Source organism: Callithrix jacchus, chromosome 10 (genome assembly GCF_049354715.1).
Source record: "Callithrix jacchus isolate 240 chromosome 10, calJac240_pri, whole genome shotgun sequence".
NCBI classification, from domain to species: domain Eukaryota; kingdom Metazoa; phylum Chordata; class Mammalia; order Primates; family Cebidae; genus Callithrix; species Callithrix jacchus.
The window spans coordinates 11625371-11648298 of record NC_133511.1 but is presented as its reverse complement, the minus strand read 5'-3'; the positions used below and the strand labels follow the sequence as shown (position 1 = coordinate 11648298).

Genomic DNA, 22928 nt, shown 5'->3' with positions numbered 1-22928 from the left:
TAAGGCCATAGCTCCATTTCCCGTGGCAGTTTTCTCTGCCATAGAGAATGAGGTCACAGCCCTAACCACACAGACCTATAAAGCATCTGGGTGATGAAGAATAGCTTTAGATATACTTGGATCATTCCCAAGAGGTGACTGGATACATGTGTGGTATTCATAGCCTCAGTAGAATTCTCAGAAGAATTAAAGTGGACTCTGCTACTAGCTTTTAAATCCCTGTTTACAGCCTTATCGCAAGGACTCTAAAAAAAATAAATTGAATATAATTGGATCTTTTAAGCAACTCTGGAGGCTGGAATAGGTAAAACAGGGCCCCATGGATTCTAAAATAACCAATTCCACTATTATTCAGTAGCATTAAATGTAGTTCTGTATGTAAAATGAATTATTTAATATAGAATGTGAAATAATTATTTAAACTGCAAGGAACCATTCAAATTTATCGTATTACTATTATTATTTAGATGATGTCAATTTTTCAGAGAAACCAAAAGTACTCATTGGCTATCAGAGTTCAAATCTAACAAAGAGGAACAGATGTACATTAGCTTGTGGAGGGGGTAGAGGGAAGTTTACAGGATGGGTAGAAAAATCAAATATCAGAGAAGGAAAAGAGGCATTACTGCATTATTCTACAGATCGATTAATTAAATAGTTATGCATCTGTTGTTTTTATGAAGATTCCACTACCACCACAAAAAGATGATTCTCCCATTCCCCTTTTCCCTTATGCCCTTACATTTTTTAAGAACTGGAGGTCAGGGGATATTTATGGAAGCACCAAAGCATGAAGCAGACGGCCAAGCCTCTTAGTTTACGTGCCTCTTCAGTCAAAAGGTTTTGAAGTGAAAATGTGCAGAAAACAAAGATTAGGACCAACTCTGTGCTGATTTCCTCCTCCTAAACAGACAGTGGGACCATGAAGAGCTGAGTTTTGTGGTTGTTCTTGTGTTAAGTTGGGGCAGGAGGTATAAGACGACCAAAAGAGCTTCTGCTGCAATTGGTGAATGAGTCAGACTTACGCAGCTAAAGAACAGGGGCAGCCCAAAGGCAGAGAGTCAGAAAAGAGGAACCAGAATATTGGAATCACTCAGAGGTAGGCTTTCTGGCTCTTCTGTGTTTCAACTCTTAGACTATAGCTGTTTGTTAATAATCCCCTTACATGCGTGGAAACAGAAATGATGCAAAGATGAGGTGCCCTGCAGTGCAGACGGGATGTAAGCTCTGCCCTTCACTGAAGGTTGTGACACCCCTTGGCCAAAGGAAAATTCTGACTCAGTTAGGTGGGGACAGCATTTCTGCAGTTTTCCTCTGTGTTAGGAACAAGGCTGGGGCAGGGGGGCCAGAAATGGGGAGGGTTCTGTGGCAGGTCAGGCTGCAGAGCTTCTTAATTAGAAACAGGAATTAAGGAAGGAGTCTGTAGTGTAGCTGGAGAAATAAAACCTTATACACGAATTCATGAGAATGGTTATTTCTGAGGAAAAGGCTGGAACGGTGGGAACCAAAGGCGCTGCAGTCCTCCCTGTAATATTCATATTTAACAAGACAGTGTACTCATATGTTGAGTAAAAACTGATTTTAAAAATCTTAAATTTCAGAGAGTCGCAGAGGGAAGAAAAAGAGAGATTGAAAGAAAAGGAGGGAGAGAGAAATGAAGAAAGGCTCAACTAACAGCATAGGTTTCCCTGGATGTTGGGCTAAGACAACCCGCAGGAGTGGGGCTTAGCTGCAGTGAAAGACATAAGAAGCAAATCTTGAGGGGGAAGCCTCCCAAACCAGAATTTCCTGGGTCACAGAAAAGCAAACGGAATAAACAGAATTGTGAGAGAACCAAGTAGGGAGGAAATGACCCCTTGTCAGCCATAGCCCATCCTGCCTGTCAGATGGAGGCCCCAGCTCCTCTGCTCTCACATGGGTGCACACGCTGGCTCCTTGGGACTGGGCCCAGGACCTAGGTCTTCTCTCGCTCTGTAGCTCCTCTCAGACAACCACGTCCCTGATTGCAGAGAAATCTACTGCCCCGGACTCAGAAAGAGATTCAGACATGAAGAGGGCACTTCACATGGACCATCTACAGTCCCTTGCCCTCTCAAACTTTCTACCAATGCACACCACCCCACCCTCCCTTGGCTCCGTTGATTAGCTCCTGAAATAGATGAGCACTTTTGCCAAATATCCAGGGATTCCCTGAGGATTTCCTTTGGGAGAATCTCTGGGGAGGATGGAGACACCCCCTCTTCTGGAAGGAGGTGATACCTCAATTATGGTCCTGTCCTCTGGGTTCAGGTACGCTCTCAGGGAAGGTCATGGCCCAGCGTACCTGTGGGCAGGCGGCCCTTCTGATTTCTCCTGGTTCACCCAACTGCACGGCAGGAACCACCTTAGCCCTCTTGGGGTTCTGCGGGCGATTTGCTCTCGGGTCCCTAGAGGATGGGGGCAACGGAGGACCCCTTCCGGAGACTGGGCGGGAGACGCTGGGCGAGGGAAGCTGAGGAGTGGGAGGAGCTGGACATTTACCTCATTGAAGCCCTCCTGCAGGACGTCCAGTAAGTTCCCTCGGGTCAGGCAGGCCAGCATTGTTCCTACTGGGGGCTCCCGGGCGGGGTCTCCAGCCCAGCGGCCGCAGCTGCCTCCTCCTCCGCCCTCTGCACACAAAGGCTCTCGGCAGCTCAGCTCATTGGGATCCCTCCGGAGTCCCGCATGCCACTTACTGGAAACCTAGACTGGAGCCAAACTAGCGGCATGCACTGGGCATGCTCGCACGGGGGCCTCCGCTGGAGGGGCCAGGCGCGGTCTCGGTTCCTATGGAAACCGCTGGGCGCGCACTGGGTGGAGCGGCGCTGCAGGGCGGCCCCCAGCCCCGCCACCATGCGGGAAAGCCCCGCAGGCCAGCGGACTGGCGAGGGCGCGCGCTGTACGCAGGCACGCACGCGCGCACACACCAGCCGGGCCGCTGCGCGCTACACACACACACACACACACACTCTCGACCAACAGGCGGACACACACACACACACGTTGACCAGCAGGCGGACGGGCTGGCGTATGGATGCACTCGCAGCCACAGGCGCGCGCACACACACATACCAGGCTTGCAAGCGGGTGTGCCCCGCGGGGAGAGCGCGCAACACACACACGCACGCACTCACTGCTAATTTAAGGCCACAAACACCCTACCAGAAGGTGGGTAGGAAAGGGCGTGAATCACAGGATTTTCCCCCAGACTAACCGAAAACCGCAACCTTTTTCCACATGGGTCCTGGAGAGTGAGGTCAAGCTAAGAAAGAGGAAACAAGGGAAAGAAAGAGAAGAAGGAGCAGAGGAAGAAAGGGGAAAAGAGGATAGAAATAACTTTGGTTATTGATGGTATTCAATAGAATACATTCAACAGAACAGTGCTAAACATCACACAGGATCACAACAGAAACATCAAGGATGACCAAGTCTTTTCCAAAATTTTTCCTCTTTCATTCTTTATAAAATAACTGCTAAATTATACAACCCTATTTTAATGTGTTTTAAAATAAATGGGTTTTAATTAAAGACTGTAAAAATGTCCTGGTGCATTTGAAAGAGGTAAAAAGCTTCCTCGAGTGAAACAGAAAGCTATTTTACGCTGTTTCTAACTATTCAAGTCATAGCCTTGATTATTTATTTTTAGGAATCCTAGTCATTTGGAACTCAGTGCAAATTCTTGTTTCTACAGGAAAACTTGACGCTGAAAAAACATTTATTTTACATTCTACCTCGTGATCCCAGATGGAGAGGAAGGGTTTACAGAGCATTAGGGCTCAGAGAAGGTCAGGGCCTTGTCCAAGGACGCAGCCAATCAGTGACAGGCGGCTCAAGGAGCTAGGAGTCTACAGTCATGATTTTCCGGAAAGTCCAGATTCCTCCTCAAACCCTGATTAGTACCTTAGCAAGAAAAGTCAGTAATGGCTCTTCTTCAGCCTAATGATCTCAGGTCCTTAGAGAAAAAGAAAATCCTTGCGAAGAGGAGCAAGATTAGCAATATCTTGTCTAGTCTCTAAAGCTGCTAAACACAAAGATGTTTCTGAAAAAGAACACATCTCCCTCTGACCACAGCAGGCAGGGGGCAGAGGGTCAGCACAGGTGTTGAGCTGTAGCTGCTGGTTGGATGCAATGGGTTTTATTCTGGATGATGCTAGGGAAAAGGTAAGACACCAAATCATTCTAAACCTGAACAGCCCACAAGTTGGAAGACCCCTGTCCTTCATAACCTAGCTTGGCAGGAATGTAACTGCCAAGAACTCTCTTTGGCACTACCACACTTCATGGTGTAACACCCCTGGGAGAGTCACTAACCCATGTCAAGTCAACAAGTTCTTTTATAAAGAGAAGCATGAAATTTCCAACAGCACAGAGTTGCATGCAACACATCTACATGCATAATAATGCAAAACCAAAATACCTAGTTGGTGGATCCCTGGGTAGAGAATTCTGATTGGTTGAGAGCTCCTCATGCTTTGTACGCAAAGCAGAAAATATTGAGACATCAGAGGGAGGTCCTGCTGACAGTTTTCTATGCCAGAGGTCAGTGTTTCTCAAACAACAAGTCTTTGATCAAAGTAGGATCTGTGAGCTCAGTGTTTAAAAAAAAAGACTTATGAAATCACTGAATTTTAAAGCTCTAAAACATTTTGGCCCAACTTCCTTACTTGACCCAACTCCCTTGTATCACAGAAGAAGGCAGCAGTGCTAGGAGAGGTGCTCACAGTTACTCAGCAGGTCAATATGGAAGAGAAGATGTGAACTAGAGGCCTCGAGTCAGGCCCTGTGCTTTTTGCACTGCCCGTCACAGCATGCTGGAGGAATTAAGAGAGCCCTGTAGTGAATATATATATTTTTTAATGTATTCTAAGGCATATGCTCCCATATTACACTATTCCCTAAAACTCTGTAACTATACAAACCACATATTCTAGAGCAATGGTGTTTACTAGAACTGCCTGTGAAGATGGAAATGTTCTATATCTATGCTGTACAGTATAGCGGCCACACGTGTGGCTATTGAGCACTTGAACTACAGCTAATGCAACTGTGGAACTAAAATTTTAATGGCATTTAATTTTGATTTAAATAGTACAATTTCAAGATATTCATTCTTCTGTCCCCATATGACTATTAAGATATGTTCTAAAAATTATACTTTTTTTTTTTTTTTTGAGACGGAGTTTCGCTGTTGTTACCCAGACTGGAGTGCAATGGCACAATCTTGGCTCACTGCAACCTCTGCCTCCTGGGTTCAAGCGAGTCTCCTGCCTCAGTCTCCGGAGGAGCTGGGACTACAGGCATGTAGAGAAGGGGTTTCACCTGGTTGACCAGGATGGTCTCAATCTCTTGACCTCATGATCCACCCGCCTCGGCCTCCCAAAGTGCTGGGATTATAGGTGTGAGCCACCGCGCCCAGCCAAAATTATACTGTTTTACATATAATCTGACTCTCACATTTGGAAAAGGCACAAAATTACTGTCAGACCATATAATGTCCCCCTTTTTTTTTTTTTGCTCAGAAGAGTTGTTCACCACAGTTATCTTAGTTGGCCTTACAAAGTGGTTCAGGTGAAGAACTGAGCTTTAGCTCCAAACAACAGTAACATTTACCATTCCTTCCATCCTCCCGATCCTACCATGTTGTAATATCAACATAAGAGCTGGGAGAATACGTCGGCTAGCTACAAGAACTAGGAATAATTGGGACAGTGATCAGACATTCTGTGGTGTTTGTATGTGGGGAAACTGCAAGCAGTCTGGGTAGCTGGAACCACTCCCGCTCCTGCAGGCCAGTAATTCACTCTGCCTGGAAGCAGACGCAAAGAACCCAGGACTGCTTTCTGCGTATCTCTGCCATGCTGCCTGATTTCTGAACTTAAACTGGCTTCTTCAGTCCTGCACTTTGACAATAATGGCAGACACTTCCCCCATAAACTAAAAGCTACCCAAATATCTATATACAAGGGTAATAATAGCAAAATTGAGCTTTTACCATGTGCCACACCCTGTACTCAGCACGTAGTAGATTAGCTCATTTGACTCTCACAATTACTGTAAACAGTAGTTTTTTTTTACATATAAACAAAGAGAGGTTTGGAGAAGTAATTTGTCACAGACCCAAGAGCTACTATATGGTGAAGCCAGAGTCCAGGTTCTTAACCATTATGCAATACTTTCATATGAACTTGCAACATAGAAGGTACTCAGTAAATATTTTTTCTTGAATGAATGAATGAGCCAGTGGAGGAAACATTCATCATCTCTGTTAATAAATAGAGTAGGCCGGGCGCGGTGGCTGACGCCTATAATCCCAGCACTTTGGGAGGGAGGCAGGTGGACCACGAGGTCAAGAGATTGAGACCATCCTGGTCAACATGCTGAAACCCCGTCTCTAGCTGGACGTGGTGGCGCAGCCTGTAGTCCCAGTTACTCAGGAGGCTGAGGCAGGAGAATTGCCTGAACCCAGGAGGCAGAGGTTGCGGTGAGCCGAGACTGCGCCATTGCACTCCAGCCTGGATAACAAGACCGAAACTCCTCCTCAAAAAAATAAAAATAAAAAATAAATACAGTAACATGTTAGCCTAAGTAAGACATTGAGCCTTAAAACAAAACCATCATTTGGTGAAAATATTGCCTGTGGCTTCTCTCTGCGTAAAAATAAGAAGTGTAAAATTCAAATCTATATAAAATTTAACACAACTATTATGGGCAGTAATTCATGACTATAAAGTAACAGAAAGGCAGTTTGAATAAATAAATAATTATAATTATCAATAAAAATATTTTAAATGTCTCTCAGAAATAATGTCTTTTATTTTTTAAGAGACAAGACCACCTCATTCTGCTGCCCAAGCTGGAGTGCAGTGGAACACACACAAAATACACAATTAATACCAAAAAAATACAAAAATTAGCCACTTATGGTATGTGTCTGTAGTTCCAGCTACTCAGGAGGCTGATGGGGGAGGTTCTTTTGAGCCTGGGATTTCAGGCTACAGTGAACCATGACTACACCACTGCACTTCAGCCTGGGCAACAGAGTGAGACACTGCTTCAGAAAAACAAAAACAAACAAATAAAAATATTAAACAGTCTAGCATGTTCAATACTGTGTCATTTAGCACTTAATTATAGGTAATTTATGCATGTGAATCTTTATCTCTTTTAGTGTTTTCTCAAGCCAAATATAAACAATTTTTAGTACCCTGTATTTTCCTCTCATTCATTTACATATTCTTTCATTAAACATTCATTAAATAGATGCTGAGCACCTCTTATAAGTCATTACATGCCAGGTCTTATTCCTTTTTTCTTTTTTTTTTTATAAAATGGGGTTTCACCATGATGGCCAGGCTGGTCTTGAACTCCTGACCTCAGGTGATCCATCCACCTCGGCCTCCTAAAGTGCTAGGATTACAGGCGTGAGCCACTGCGCCTGGCCACCAGGTCTTATTCTTTTAGCAAAAACTTGAAGAACTGACAGTTACACATAAATATACGCATTATACATAGGGGCAAGAAACAAGACTGGAGGGGAGAATAGTAAAAGGAAGACTAGTAAAACTGAGAATCCAGTAACTAGTACGTGAGGAAAGAGTATACATGGTGAATGCGACAGACTGAGTGGGCAGAAGAAGGGAAAAAGACAGAATGGTGAAAGACTAGAGTAGGATGTCGCCAAAGTAATCACCAGATGCTACTGCTTAATATAAACCACACCAAAGCAGATATGTGAAAATATTCTATATGATTTTTTTAAACTATTCCTGGGTTATGGATTTCTTTTATTTTTTCACATGAAGTTTTAAAATTCACATTTCAAAAGTTATCTGCCAGTGGCCAGGCACGGTGGCTCATGCCTGGAATCTCAGCACTTTGGGAGGCCAAGGCAGGTGGATCACTTGAGGTCAGGATTTCGAGACCAGCCTGGCCAACATGATGAAACCCCATCTCTACCAAAAAAAAAAAAAGACACAAAACTTCGTTGGGCATGATGGCCTGTGCCTGTAGTTCCAGCTACTCTGGAGGCTGAGGTGGGAGAATCACTTGAACCCAGGAGGTGGAGGTTGCAGTGAGCTGAGATCGTGCCACTGTACTCCAGCCTGGGCGACAGAGTGAGACCCTGTCACCGGAAAAAAAAAAGGTTATGTGCCAGCTAGCCTGTGGTGAATATTATATTAAGACTAGCGACATCTGGTGGATATTTTGGAAGTGACACTTGAGTTTCTCCGTAACAGCACGGAAAATGCACCCCTATGCCTCTGGCCTGATGGTTGATCAGGTGTCAGAGCTCCACATCAGTAATTACATTACCATCAAATCATCTTTCTGCAAGATTCAAGGTCTCATTGAAACAGGTAGCCAGATTTCTACCAAGGACCTAACTCCCAACTGATGTCCACCTGCCTTCTGAAAGATGTATACAAAATCTGACCTCACAATTCTTTTACAAGGTTATTTATTTATTTTTACAAGGTAATTTATATTTTAAATGTTCACATTCTTTGATGTAGTTATTTATTTATTTATTTATTTTTATGACAGAGTCTTGCTCTATAGCCTGGGCTGTAGAGATCTTGCTCACTGCAACCTCTGCCTCCTAGGTTCAAGCGATTCTCCTGCCTCAGCCTCCTAAGTAGCTGGGACTACAGGCGTATGCCACCATGCCCAGATAATTTTTTGTATTTTTAGTAGTGACTGGGTTTCACCGTGTTAGCCAGGGTGGTCTCAATCTTCTGACCTCGTGATCTGCCTGCCTCAGCTTCCCAAATTGCTGGGATTACAGGTGTGAGCCACCATGCCCAGCCATCTTTTATCTTTTTATTTTTCATTTATTTATATTTTGAAATGGTGTGTTACTCTGTTGCCTGGGCTGGAGTGCAGTGTCATGAGCTCAGCTCATTGCAACCTCCGCCTCCCAGGTTCAAGTGATTCTCTTGCCTCAGTCTCCTGAGCAGCTGGGATCACAGGTACCTGCCACCATGCCTAACTAATTTTTGTATTTTTCGTAGAGATGGGGTTTCACCATGTTGGCCAGGTTGGTCTCAAACTGCTGACCTCAGGTGACCCAACTGCCTTTGCCTCCCGAAGTGCTGGGATTACAGGTGTGAGCCACTGTGCCTGGCCTGACATAATCTTTAAAAAATTATTTTTGGAGACAGTGTCTCACTCTACTGCCCAGGCTAGAGTGCAAAGGCACAATCACAGCTCACTGCAGCCTCGACCTCCCAGGCTCAAGCAATCTTCCTACCTCATTCAGCCTCCTGAGTAATTGGGACTACAGGTGCATGCCACCAGATCCAGCTAATTTTTAAATTTTTTGTAGAAAGCTGGGGGTCTCGGCCAGATGCGGTGCCTCATGCCTGTAATGCCAGTACTTTGGTAGGCCAAGGCAAGGGATTATTTGAGGTCAGGACTTTGAGACCAGCCTGATCAACATGGTGAAACCCCGTCTCTACTAAAACTACAAAAATTAGCCAGGCATGGTGGCACGTGCCTGTAACCCCAGCTACTCAGGAAGCTGACACAGGAGAATCGCTTAAACCCAGGAGGCAGAGGCTGCAGTGAGCTGAGATCGTGCCACTGAACTCCAGCCTGGGCAACAAGAGCAAAACTCCATCTCAAAATAAAAAAAGAAAGAAAGTCAGCCGGGTGCAGTGGCTCATACCTGTAATCCCAGCACTTTGGGAGGCCGAGGCAGGCGGATCATTTGTGGTCAGGGGTTCAAGACCAGCCTGGCCAACATGGTGAAACCCCGTCTTTAAAAAAAAAAAAAAAAGAAAGAAAGAAAGTTGGTGGGAAGCCTCACTATGTTGCTCAGGCTGGTCTTGAACTCTTGGCCTCAAGCAATCCTCTGGCTTCAGCTTCCCAAAGTGCTGGGATTACAGGCATGAGCCACCACCTCACCTGGCCTTAGTCCTACATCATGAAATTAATTCTTTACAATGTGGGGGGTAGGGATGAGGGAACCTAAAAGTCCAACAACAGAAACTAGTTAAGAAAATCACAGCCATTTTGTTTACCAAACACATGTCAACATTAAAACAAACATTTTAACAATTTTATGTTAACATGACATTTTAACATAAAAACATTTTAACAATGTTTTGTTGACATTAAATGAAACAAAGCAAGTTCAAAAGTTTGCACAGCATGCACAGCATAATATCTCATGTTAAAAATATACTAACATGGTGAAACCCTGTCTCTATTAAAAATTAGCAGAGCATGGTGGCACATGCCTGTAGTCCCAGCAACTTGGGAAGCTGAGGCAGGAGAATCGCTTGAACCCGGGAGGCGGAGGTTGCATTGAGCCGAGATCACACAACTGCACTCCAGCTTAGGTGACAGTAAGACTCCTTCTCAAGAAAAAAAAATGTGTGTGTATGTGTGTGTGTGTGTGTGTGTGTGTGTAGAAGAAAAGACTGCAAGAATATTTTCCAGAATATTAACAGTGTACTTCTGGGTGGGAGAATTATGTTTTGCATTTTTAAAAATCATAGTTTGCAATATTTTTCCAATACTCTATAATTAACATACATTATTGCTTGTTATAGTTTGTTATAACTTTAAATTTTTTTTTTTTGAGAAGGAGTTTCGCTGTTGTTACCCAGACTAGAGTGCAATGGCACGATCTCGGCTCACCGCAACCTCCACCTTCTGGGTTCAAGCAATTCTCCTACCTCAGCCTCCCAAGTAGCTGGGACTACAGGCACGCAACACCATGCCCAGCTAATTTTTTTGTATTTTTAGTAGAGACAGGGTTTCATCTTGTTGACCAGAATGGTCTCGATCTCTTGACCTTGTGATCCACCCGCCTAGGCCTCCCAAAGTGCTGGGATTACAGGCGTGAGCCATTGCACCCGGCCATAACTTAAAATTTTTTAAAAATGGATATATTCTGATTAATTGCTAGAATTTTTCAACCTCTGCCTCATTTTATTAATTCTGGAAAAAGTGAATCAAGGTCAAAGAAAGCTATTAATAGAATTTCCACAAGAAGGAAAAGCAAAAAAAATAAGACAAATATATAAAATTCTGTTCTAGGATCTGAGTCCTGATGGAGAAATCTCCAGAGGTAAAATTGTATTGAAATTTCAGAAACATCATCACCCTTTTCACAACAGTACACCAACAACTTACAGAAGGCTCTGTTGGCAGCAAGGAGTTACAGAATCTCATAACCACTTGGGTCCCCATCTTCAAGTGTCCCTAGAAGAGCTGAATCAGGGCCAACCTTAAAACAGAAAGAATAAGAAATGTACAAAATGACAGACCAGGCAAAAAAATTTTTTAAAGCTAAACCAACCTAGTTGGGGCCAGGCCCCTCCCCAAAGCCTACCAACTTAAGTTATCTTGAAGTACCAGAAATAAAACCCTGGTTAGCAGGAAGTCCAGCTGAAGATATTACAGACAAGCACAACAAAGATATCCCAGTGGCATTTTAAATTTTATTTTAATTTTTTTAGAGATAAGGTCTCGCTCCAGCACTTAGGATGGAGTGCACTGGCGCAGTCATAACTTACTGCAGCTTTGAACTCCTGGGCTCAAGTGATCCTCCCACCTCAGCCTCCTAAGTAACTAGGACCACAGGTGTGCACCATCACACCCAGCTAACCCAGTGGCATTTTAAAACCTAGTTGGTTAGGTATTAATAGTAAAACGAAGAGTCATACTCCCCTATCATTAGTCAAGCAACAATGTATTTTCCCTTCTTCCTATATTTATCAGTCAGGGACCACAGGAAGTATTCTGAAGATAATCAGGAGAAATACTGGCAGCTCTGCCAATGGCATCTACTTCCCTCTATCCTCAGAAACTCAGTTTTAACCAAGAGAGACAGCATGTATAATTCTTTCTTTTCTTTCCTTTTTTTTTTTTTTTTTTTTGAGACAGAGTCTTGCTCTGTCGCCCAGGCTGGAGTGCGGTGGCACGATCTCGGCTCACTGCAACCTCTGCCTCCCAGGTTCAAGCGATTCTCCTGCCTCAGCCTCCCGAGTAGCTGGGACTACAGGCGCCCACCATCAAGCCAGGCTAATTTTTGGCATTTTTTTAGGAGATACGGGGTTTCACTATGTTGGCCAAGCTGGTCTCGAACCACCTTGGTCTCCCAAAGCGTTGGGATTACAGGCGTGAGCCTTTGCGCCCGGCCACCTTCATTTAAATATATAGCAAACAGGCTAGAGAGTTGCTCTACCTATTAGTGCTGGGGGCAGTCCTCCAACCCACCTCTTCTGAATCGCCTGCATGGAGTCTTTGCCACACAACGGTCGGGGGAAAAAGTGATTATGGTAATGATGATAATGGCAGCCAACATTTGACTACAAACTACGTACTTGCTGCCAGTGCTTTAAATTATTACACTTTTTGGGGCTGATACTATTATTGCCAACTTTTGTGTGTGCGCGTGCTTCAATTTCATTTTCAGTACTCTACCCGTCTTTAATCATCTCTCTTAGTGGCCAGCCGAGAGGAAGCGGTATTTGGGGAGAACAGGAGAATAGACTGAGAAAGGGGAGTGCGTTACCCCTCCTCTCCAAGCTCTGAAAGTCTGAAGCAGGAACTGCAGGCTGAGAATGCACAAGGCTGAGAGCGGGTTTGGTCTTTGAAATTTTAGCCTCCTGCTACCCACTTCATCCTCGCCACCTCTATGTGTCCCCAGTCTCAATCTGGTTGCTCAACTGGGGTAATATTTTTCAGTTACCCGCCACCTTTCAGCACCTACCTCTTAAATGAGGGATCCATCTGGTTCAGCATCTCTGTCCCCAGCCCTCCGGGGCTCAGCCTGCCTCTGCTCTGGCGTTGCCGCGGCATTCCCGCTGCCATGGTGATGCGAAGGCCGGCCCCAAGCCCCACCCGCCTTCAGCCCGCGGGAGCTGGCCGTGGCCCCGCCTCCGGCCCTCCGGATCCCTCCTCCTGCATGCCCTGACCGCACCCCTTGCCGGCCCAGATCCCGCCCCTGCCGTTTCGGACCCGCCTCCCAGGAGCCAGACAACAACCAATGCCGGCATGGACCCCGCCCAGGGAACTGCGCCCTCTGCCAATGGGGCCCTGCCTCCTGTTCTCCTAAACTCCTCCCCCTCCAGCTCCGCCTCCGGCCGCGGCCTGGGGGTGGGGCCGGAAGGCCTCTCTGCTGGCTGGACCTTCGAACCGCCCTTAAAACTGGGCGGGATCGGCTGTCTTAGTGAGGAGACTCGGAGCTCCGCCCCAGAAAACGCGTCCGGCTTGTTCCTCAGGCCATTTATTGATCCTGGCGGCCTCGCACCCGCGAGATCCCACAGTCCCGCCGAGGGAAGTTTCCGGCCTTCGCTGTGCTGTCGGTCTCAGTGACTTGAAGTCCTGTAGGCCATGGTTGGAGAACTCTTCCTCCATGCCTCAGCCCCTTTCCCCCATTTGTCTGTTAAGCTCTGGAACCGGACCCAGCCACTGAAGAAACGGCCCAAACCAGCCCTGGTGTCTGAGTGCACAAGCTCAGAATGCTTTTCCAGAGCACCTCCCCTTCAGCTTTGGAGTTTAAGGTGTGTGAAAAAATGATACCATTTAATGCAAGTCCGACAAGATAAGCCCACGTGCTTAGAGGGTAACCTGCTCTTTCTGCGCTTTTCAAGAGCAGGAGCAACAAAGGTGGGGTCGAAGACCTACCTCCCTGCACACTCCACCTAACTCATGAGGCATTCTGTCCACCCACAGCTAAACCAACTGTAACTCCAACCGAACAATGGCAAGTAAGAAGCCAGAGGAGAAACGGGACGCCCACAATTCGCCACAATTCGGGGGCTCTGGAGTTCTTCTTTTTTTTTTTTTTTTTTTTTTTGAGACGGGGTTTCACCATGTTGGCCAGGGTGGTCTCGATCTCTTGACCTCGTGATCCGCCCGCCTTGGCCTCCCAAAGTGCCGGGATTACAGGCGTGCGCCGAGCAGCCTGGAGTTCTTTAAGCTTAGAACGTGGCCAACATCCCTGGGTTGCCACCCAATTCCCCCAAAGCAGTAGATTCTCCCCCACAGGAGCAGTGGTTAACACGGGCTGGGTCTGCCTCCCCAAGGCTCACACCAGGGTCCCGTTCTTGCTGTCATAGCGAGGTGTGGCCTGGGGGAAGCGAAGGATCGCATACTCTGTAACGTGTTCTAAATGCACGTGTTTCACTTCCCGGCCAGAGTGTGGCTGGGGACGGCTGCACACTTGAATGTCAGCATAATGTAAGTTGCTGTCTTCTGACATGAGGCCTGGACTCCTCTGTTGAGACCCTTGCTGCTGTAACACCCGCTCAGACGTATGTCCTGTTGTTTCTCGGTCCTGCCAGGAAAGGATAGCATTAAGGGAGATTCATACCTTGGTTTTGCCCCTCGCCTCCAATGCAGGGACAGGTCGACTGACGCCCCTTCGCTTTGCTCCTTTGAGGGGCAGAGGAAGGAGGACAGACAGAGCCAGCAGATTCTATAGGTGACTGCAATGTGTCTGTTGCAGGGCAAAAGATTTGAGTACTGGGATCCCATGTTCGAGCAGCCCCGGAGAGGGGGCAGAGGCCTGTCATTACCTTTGGGCTGCTCTGCGGCAGCTGTTGCGGCTGCGACTTCGGTGTCCGTCTTGCTTGGCTTCCTGAGAGAAAGAAATTCAGCTTAAATCCATTCTCTCTTCCCTGTCTCCATTGAGATTGCTTCTTCAAATCACTACTAAACAATTACGGCAGGCTTCTGTCTAATCTCCCTGCCTCCATTCTCACTTCTTTTTTTTTTGAGACAGAATCTGGCTCTTTTGCCAGGTGCCAGGCTGGAGTGCAGTGGCCAATCTCAGCTCACTACAACCTCCGCCTCTTCTAGCTTCAAGCAATTCTCCTGCCTCAGCCTCCCGAGTAGCTGGGACTACAGGCATACACCACCACATCCAGCTAATTTTTGTATTTTAGTAGAGACAGGGTTTCACTATGTTGGCCAGAATGGCCTCAATCTCTTGACCTCATGATCCGCCCACCTCAGCTTCCCAAAGTGTGGGGATTACAGGCGTGAGCCACTGTGCCCTGCCCATTCTCACTTCTTTTATGTCTACTAGTCCTAAATCCAAAGCAGGGTTTACAATCTGGCCCTTTCACAGTCTGGCCATAACATCTCCCATCCTCAAATTTAACAGCCCCTAACACAGTTCAACATGAGAACCCATTATGCGCCAGGCTCTGTGTCATGTTGTCAGGTTGGAAGGATGAGTAGGCTGTTTCCTCTGCCTCAGGGGGCTTACAGCCTGCTAGGGGAAACAGAGAAGTAAAAATAAGTAAACAGACTTACAATGCAAGGTTTGGTAAGTGCTGGAGTGCAGTGGCACAATCTCGGCTCACTGCAACCTCCACCTCCCAGGTTCAAGTGATTCTTGTGCCTCAGCCTCCCAAGTAGCTGGTACTACAGACCCATACAACCATGCCTGGCTAATTCTTGTATTTTTAGTAGAGTTTCACCATGTTGGCCAGGCTGGTCCCAAACTTCTGACCTCAAGTGATCCTCTCACCTTGGCCTCCCAAAGTGCTGGGATTACAGACATGAGCCACGATGCCTGACCCTTTGCTATTATTTCTTTGATATTTTGACATCAATGTCTTCTCCCATTCTCCCACAGCATGAATGTAGCTCATCTATAATTGCACCGGCAGATGATATTACAATTGTTTGTTTATTTGAATCTAACTCTTAAATTTGATTTTCAGCTCTTCCAGGGCTGAGATCATGTGTCTTTCTTCTTGTGCCTCTCTGCCTCCTTGGGACTCCACACAGATCCTCACATACAATGTAAGTGCTGAGTAAATATTTGCTGAAACCAACCCTGCCACTCTGAAGTAATGGAAAGGATAAGATCCGGAGAACTGGTCTTGAACACAGTAACCAGGATTCTCTTTGATGTTGTGTCTCCCTTTATCCTTTCACTCCTTTCCCACCCTTATACCCTTTCCAAAGATGGCAGTTCTATTGTCTTCTCTAATTTGCCTCCCCCAGATTCTCCCCCCAGCCCCAGAGTTACCTCTCTTCTTTTTCTTCTGGGAAGTTGATGGGCAGCTCCTGTGACAGGAAAAACAGATCACCCATGTGCAAGAGCCCTGGCCTCTGCCTTCCCTCCATCATCATTTGCTCTGTGATCTCTCTAACATTCTGATGAAATTCCCCTACCTCCCTCCAACAAAGATTCACCCCGAGCCAGGTTCAGTCCCAAAGCATTAGTCAAGGGTACCACACTTCTCCCAGATGGATGGTTCTGGAAGGTGGAGTAGTACAACTGACATAATCAGACCCAAAATACAGCCTCAGGCAACCAGGCACTACATGCCAGGATGTATCTGGCTTGAGGGCTATTCTGGGATTCTCTAACAGGCTAATCCCAGCAGTGAGTGAGGGAAGCCTGCCAAATGATAGAATATTCTTGAATCCAGAGACCCTCTTGCCTCTTCTTCAGTGCTTTTTTTTTTTTTTAACTGGTTTTGCCAATCTGGGACTTTCATTCTGGGAGTCATGGAAGCTGCCACAACCAGGGCTAACTAGTTACAGCCCCTCAAAGCCCTTTCTTAACCAGTGACCTCCCTCCCTAGTACCCTGTTACTGTTTTTAATTAACAGAGAAAGTGAGAGATGTTTAACCTTTAACATGTTTCAGATAACTTTGTCTACAGAACAGGGAGCACTGAATTTGGTGAGTGACTCAGCTATCCTGCCTCACCATAGGGCAGACCTCTTATATTTATTTCTGAGCCCCTGGGGTCCCCAGTGGTGCCCGTGTGTCTACATGATTGGTAACTGTTTGATGCCCAGAAAGACAACACCGTCCGAGGAAATAGGCTAAATAGTTTGGGGCTTACTCGGGATTCTTCTTCTTGCTTTCTTGCTAGTACATTTCCAACTCTTGCCAGAGCCAACCCTGTCTGTCTGATCTTTAATCTCCTGGGAAGTTTCCTCCTTTGCTAATTGGAGAGAGAGATAAGACTGACTTCTAATCACGAGGACTATTGTGGGAAAAAAAAGTCAGGATTTTTCCACACACATTTGACAGAGGTTTCTGTTTTGATGTGATTTTTGGTTTTCCTACAGCTTGCTCAGTTAGTTCACAGCAGTTGAGTCTCCAGCAAAACTCTACAGGTGGTTCAGAAGAAAAACGACTTCTGTGTTTTTCTACTTCCTCTTCTGCCACTTCAGCTCTTGCTTTATGTTACTGCTGCTCAGTCAGCCTTATCCTAAGAACAAGAGAATCTTCGAATTCTTTGCCACTTGTTACTACTCTTCACCTACTTATTTTTACTTAAATGGATAGAGAAAATACCAATCCTAAAATACATAGACTAGGTCTATCCAATGTTAGTGAACAGAGCCTGTTCTCAGGTTAGATGTTGTACGATGCCTGGACACAGCCCAAATGGAGTAATTTAGATTCACAAGTGATGGGATTTTATTTTTACATTTAAGAAAACTAAGTGGGCATTCTCTTACAGTGATAATAGGAATAAAAAGTTGTGCCATCCTTCTAGAATGCAATTGGCAATAAGTGTAAAAAGCCTTAAACATAAATGTGTATACCCTCTAATGTAGCAATTCCATATCCAAAGAAATCATTATACGTGTACACATATGTATATTCATTATAACATAATTTAAATTGCAAAAAATAGGAAATAGTCTGAAGGTCCAACATTTGGTAACTGACTAAATAAACGGCATATCTAATTAATGGAAAATATGTAGCCACTTCATAAAGAATGTTGGAAGAACACTTAACATCATGGAAAATTTTACTCTTTATTAGGTTAATAAACAGATATGCTTTGGAATAAAAGCTGTACACATTTTAAAAACATATGGAAATACACTAAAATGTTCCCTTCATCTCTGGGTGCTTATATTTATGGTTGCTTTTTATTTTCTGCTCTTTGAAGAAGTTAAATTTTCTGCAATGAATGATTATTACATTTGTAATCAGAAACAATAACAACAAAGAATATTTTAAAATAAAAATATCTTCCATATTCATAATATCTTTAAGCCTCTGGAGGTTTATTGAGATAACAAAAAGTAGAGAACAAATTTTTATCCAATCATACTAGTATTTGAAGAGGAAAAGAAAAAGATTTTGGTTAGACTGTTTGGTATAGTGTCTCTAGAATGGGCTGTGGAGTCAGACCCATGAGGTCAGACTAGCTGTGAGACCTTCAGCAAATTTTTAACCTCTCTGGGCTTCTGTTTTCTTATTAATAAAAGGAGTATGATAGGCCGTGTGCAGTGGCTTAATCCTGTAATCCCAACACTTTAGGAGGCTGCAGCAGGCAGATCATTTGAGGTCAGGAATTCAAGACCAGCCTGGCCAACATGGTGAAACACCGTCTCTACTAAAAATACAAAAATTAGCTGGGCCTGGTGGTGCCCACCTGTAATCCCAGCTACTCAGGAGGCTGAGGCACAAGAATCACTTGAACCCGGGAGGTGGAGATTGCAGTGAGCCAAGATTGCACCACTGCACTCCAGACTGGGCAATAGAGTGAGACTCCATCTCAAGAAAACGAAAATGAGTATGATAATGGAATTCAGACCTCATGGGATTATTGTAAAAATTGAATAAAACAGAAAATGTGAAATACTTAGCATGGCTCCTAGCATATAATAAGCATCAGTAAAAGTTGACTACTAATGACTGTCACCACCAGAGAACTAACCAGTAATGAAAATAAAATACCAATACTTGGGAAGAAAGAGAATAAAAGAATCTGTTACATCTCCTTCTCTAGAAGCTTTTCTATGCTTCTGGATGTCCTGTGTCTATAGGGCACCTCAGAGTTTAAAGGGTGCTTTATTTTTTCAATCTTGACATTCTAGGAAACATATTTCTGTTCCCATTTTACAGATGGGTCAACTAAGGCCCTTTTTACTAACTTAATAAAGAGTAAAATTAAAGTTGGGGTGCGATGGCTCAAGCCTGTTATCCCAGCATGTGGCTGAGACAGGCGGATGACCTGAGGTCAGGAGTTCAAGATCAGCCTGGCCAACATGGAGAAACCCCATCTCTACAAAAAATACAAAATTAGCTGGGCGTGGTGGCACATGCCTGTAATCCCAGCTACTTGGGAGACTGGGAAGCTCAGGCAGGAGAATCGCTCAAACCCAAGAGACAGAGGTTGCGGTGAGCTGAGATCGCACCATTGTACACCAGCCTGGGCAACAAGAGCGAAACTCCATCTCAAAAAAAGAAAAAAGAGTCAATTTTCCATGATGTTAGGTGTTCTTCCAACATTCTTTTTTGAAGTGGCTACATATTTTCTGTCAACTGGATATGCCATTTATTTAGTCAATTAAAAAATGTTGGACCTTCAGGGTATTTCTTACTCAACAAGGCCCAGGACCAAATGTCCTTTTATTAATATGTCTTCTGTGTCTATCACTGTGCCTATAGTACATGTTCAACAGATATTGCTTAATAAATGAACGCATAAATGAATGAGTAAGTAGAGTAGGACTTGAATCCAATGTACTACTCCAAAACCTGTGTTTTCCAATGCATCTCATTTGTCTATGTAAATATAATGACGCTTTATCTAAAACATGACATCTCAAGATCTGCCCCAGGCATGGAAGGCAGTAGACAGGATAAAACCAAAACCAGGAATTTATGGCAGTGATGAAAATTTTGGGAAAGAACAGTAACAGTGCCACAGATAATTTATTAGGAGATTTTCACATACACTGTATCCTTTGCTCTTCAAAATAAGCCTGTGATCTACACAACGTAGGATGTATTATCTGTATTTTACATGAAAAGATACAGAGAAATTAAGGGACTTACTGCATATAGTCACGTAGCAAATAAGTTTGAAAGTCATATTCAGACTTCCCATGGGTATCCTTCTTTTTCCTACTTCTTCCCTTTTGTTTTTATTTTTGAGACGGTGTCATTCTGTCACCCAGACTAGAATGCAGTGGTGTGATCTTGGTTCACTACAACCTTGACTCAAGGGCTTAAGCTATCCTACTGCCTCAGGCTTACAAATAACTGGGATTACAAGCACACACCACCATGCCTAGCTAATTTTTTCTTGCTCTGTCCCCCATGCTGAAGTGCAGTGGCACAATCTTGGCCCACTGCAACCTCTACCTCCCGGGTTCAAGCAATTCTCCTGCCTCAACCTCTCAAGTAGCTGGGACTACAGATCCCTCCACCACACCTGGCTAATCTTTTTTTTTTTTTTTTTTTTTTTTGTATTTTTGGTAGAGATGGGGTTTCACCATATTGGCCAGGCTGATCTTGAACTCCTGACCTTGTGATCTTCTCACTTTGGCCTCCCAAAGTGCTGGGATTACTGGCACAAGCTACCACGCCTGGCCACTTCTGCTCTTTTAAATAAACATTGCTTCAAAGTTGACTTGTTTGATCTGGGAGGCAATATTATGCAGTGGTTCAAAAGCTGGGCTCTGAAGTCAGCTGGAATCTTGGTTTTCTTGCTTACAGCCATGTGACCTTAGGTAAGTTAGTTAACTTCTCTGAACCTCAATTTCTCAGCTGACTGTAAAACAGGAGGAGGGGAAAACCACTTACCTCATAAAGTGTTGGAAAAATTAAATAAGACTGTAAAATGCCTGGCACATAGAAAGCTCTCAAATGCTATAATTATTACTCTCATCTGGGGAAGAAGGGAAAGTAGAGAAGGGAAAGGAGAAGAGAACCCAGAAAAACAGTGCCAGTTCAATATTCCTGCCCTGCTCTGGCCATTCCTCAGACAGCTAGCTTGGCTCTGTTTTCTTTTTTTTTTTTTTATTTGAGATGGAGTCTCACTCCGTCACCAGGCTGGAGTGCAGTGGCACGATCTTGGCTCACTGCAACCTCCGCCTCCAGGGTTCAAGTGATTCTCCTGCCTTAGGCTCCCGAGTAGCTGGGACTACAGGCACGAGCCACCATACCCAGCTAATGTTTGTATTTTTAGTAGAGACGGGGTTTCACCACATCAGCCAGGATGATCTCAATCTCCTGACCTCGAGATCCACCCGCCTCGGCCTCCCAAAGTGCTGGGATTACAGGTGTGAGCCACCGTGCCCGGCCTCTTGGCTCTGTTTTCTAAGATCTCCTAAAAGGAGGTGCTGCTCTGGTGTTGGAACCAGGAGGTTCCAGCCAGAGGAAGGTGGCAGTGGGAGGCTGGCAGACAACTATCTCCAGGTGCTCTGATTTTCAGGGTCTCCACATCCACCAACAGAGATAGATGTTTCCCTCTGCCCTTCCACCCTACTCACCAGCTTCCCCCGCAGCAGACCCGGTTTCCCATGGCACTCCGTCTCCAAGGGAGCCCAGCTGTTTTTATGCATCAAGAGGCTTGTGCATTTCCTGGTTCCTGGTTGAGCTTTCCGCCAGCAGCTCCTGGAGTGTGTGTCAGTGTCAGATTTCAACCTAGCAGGTTGGACTTCAGAAGCCACCTGCTGGAATGATTCCCAGGTGACTGTGTTCCCAGCCAAAGGGTAGAACAACACACGGGCTCCTGGTGAGAGCTAACTTCAGGATTCGAAGCATCTTTTGATGAAGCCATGAACTTGAGCTTCAAGATTCAATAAAAAGAAACCTAAGATAGAAAAGGGCTCTTGGTTTTCCTCAGGAAATGCTTCTCTGCTACATCATTCTGTCTTTGAAATATATCCTCTATAACAGATGAGTGTCTTATATAGGAGCTTGCACAGTACCACCCAGGTTTAACTGAGTTTCAACTTTAGAGGTAATTGGTACCAGTTTTTTATCATCTTTGTCCAGAATCTGGGTTGGTATACTGGAGTCTCTTGGAAACTGAAGTTTAGGGAAATGGGTTCCTCATATATTCTCCCTTGCTATTTGAAATTGATGTGGGCAAATCACTTAACCTTTATTGGGCCTAAGTTCCTAGGGCTGTAAAATGAAAGAACTGAATCTAATCCCCTTTCTGGTATAAAATCAGATGATTCTGTGATCCGAATGGCCTCAGCACTTCTTAACCACTCACTCCCCTATCCACAGTTCGGAACTACTGATTCTCCACTTACCCTTCAACTCTGTTTCTCCTTCCAGTTACCCAAAGTTAGACTCACCCCACACTCACCAGTAGAAAATATGGGCTCTAGGAGAATCTGTGAAACCTATCATTCTTGTTTTCAGTTGTCTCACCCCATTTTTAGTGTTTTCCTCGGATACCTGGTTATTTGTGTGTTCTTTAAGTGGATGTTTAGGTCCCACCACTCAGCTCTGCACTCCACAGAGAGTACCCTGGACTTTGAACTCCTCTTATGAAACATGGGGATGAGAGTGACAATCTTACAGGATTGTGTTGTAAAATAAAGCTCTACTGCAGGGCCTGGCATATGGAACATGCTCAGTAAGAGTTAAGTATTGTTATTATTACAAAGCATCTTATTTTCTTTCTTTCCTTTTTTTTTTTAAATTGAGACAGGATTTCACCATGTTGGTCAGACTGGTCTCGAACTCCTGACCTCAGGTAATCCACCCGCCTCAGCCTCCCAAAGTACTGGGATTACAGGCGTGAGCCACCATGCCTGGCCTTTTTTTTTTTTTTTCTAAGACAGGGTCTCAATCTGTCACCCAGGCTGGAGTTCAGTGGCTAGCTCACTGCACCCTCAAACTCCTAGGCTCAAGAGATTCTCCCGCTTCAGCCTCCCAAGTAGCTGGGACTACAGGTTCACACCACTGTGCCTAGCTAATTAAAAAAAACTTTTTAGAGATAGGGTGTTTTTATTTCTTTTTCACTAATGTGAGATGGGGTCTCGCTATGTGGACCAGGCTGGTCTCGAACTCCTGGCCTCAAGCAATCCTCCCATCTCAGTCTCCTGAAGTGCTGAGATTACAACAGGTGTGAGCCACCACGACTGGCCAAGATAGGGTCTTTCTGTGTTGCCCTTGTTGGTCTTGAACTTCTGGCCTCAAGTGACCCT

General features: G+C 45.0%; 3 protein-coding genes across 18 annotated transcripts in view; 1 reads left to right on the top strand and 2 right to left on the bottom strand.

Moving 5' to 3' along the window:
• The window catches only part of DIXDC1 (DIX domain containing 1), a 93992-nt gene extending 81177 nt beyond the window's left edge, over window positions 1-12815 (bottom strand). For 6 of the 15 annotated variants that reach the window (XM_035264505.3, XM_035264506.3, XM_054241549.2 and 3 more), the window contains exons 1-3: window positions 12743-12815; window positions 11161-11254; window positions 3233-3280 (exon numbers count right to left, since the gene is read on the bottom strand). In XM_035264505.3, the coding sequence (XP_035120396.2) occupies window positions 3233-3280; window positions 11161-11217 (105 nt within the window). In that variant the 5' untranslated portion in view covers window positions 11218-11254; window positions 12743-12815. Of the gene's footprint in view, window positions 1-2520; window positions 2924-3232; window positions 3281-11160; window positions 11255-12742 lie in introns of those variants that run through there. The other 9 variants (XM_002754384.5, XM_078339415.1, XM_078339418.1 and 6 more) reach the window with 2 other exon arrangements.
• The window catches only part of LOC118145697 (uncharacterized), a 70001-nt gene that overhangs the window by 41476 nt on the left and 5597 nt on the right, over window positions 1-22928 (top strand). The window contains exon 4 of one of the 2 annotated variants that reach the window (XM_054241551.2): window positions 15708-15789. The exons of the other annotated variant lie outside the window; for it this stretch is intronic. Coding sequence (XP_054097526.1) covers window positions 15708-15789 — 82 coding nt within the window. The remainder of the gene's footprint in view (window positions 1-15707; window positions 15790-22928) is intronic. 2 annotated transcript variants of the gene reach the window in all.
• On the bottom strand, window positions 13796-21321 carry C10H11orf52 (chromosome 10 C11orf52 homolog). The gene is made up of 4 exons (XM_054241554.2): window positions 21252-21321; window positions 16019-16056; window positions 14553-14614; window positions 13796-14311 (listed from the first exon to the last, which is right to left on the bottom strand). Exons 1-4 carry the CDS (start codon window positions 21281-21283, stop codon window positions 14063-14065), a joined length of 381 nt encoding a protein of 126 aa, XP_054097529.1. The 5' UTR covers window positions 21284-21321; the 3' UTR covers window positions 13796-14062.

Excerpts from the sequence above, each read along its gene's own strand:
- C10H11orf52 (XM_054241554.2), bottom strand. The coding sequence starts at position 21,283 with ATGGGAAACCGGGTCTGCTGCGGGGGAAGCTG. Across the intron at positions 16,057-21,251 it reads GTCTGCTGCGGGGGAAGCTG|GAGCTGCCCATCAACTTCCC; the intron begins GTGAGTAGGGTG and ends TTCCTGTCACAG. Across the intron at positions 14,312-14,552 it reads TGCCGCAGAGCAGCCCAAAG|GACCGAGAAACAACAGGACA; the intron begins GTAATGACAGGC and ends CTTTCCTGGCAG.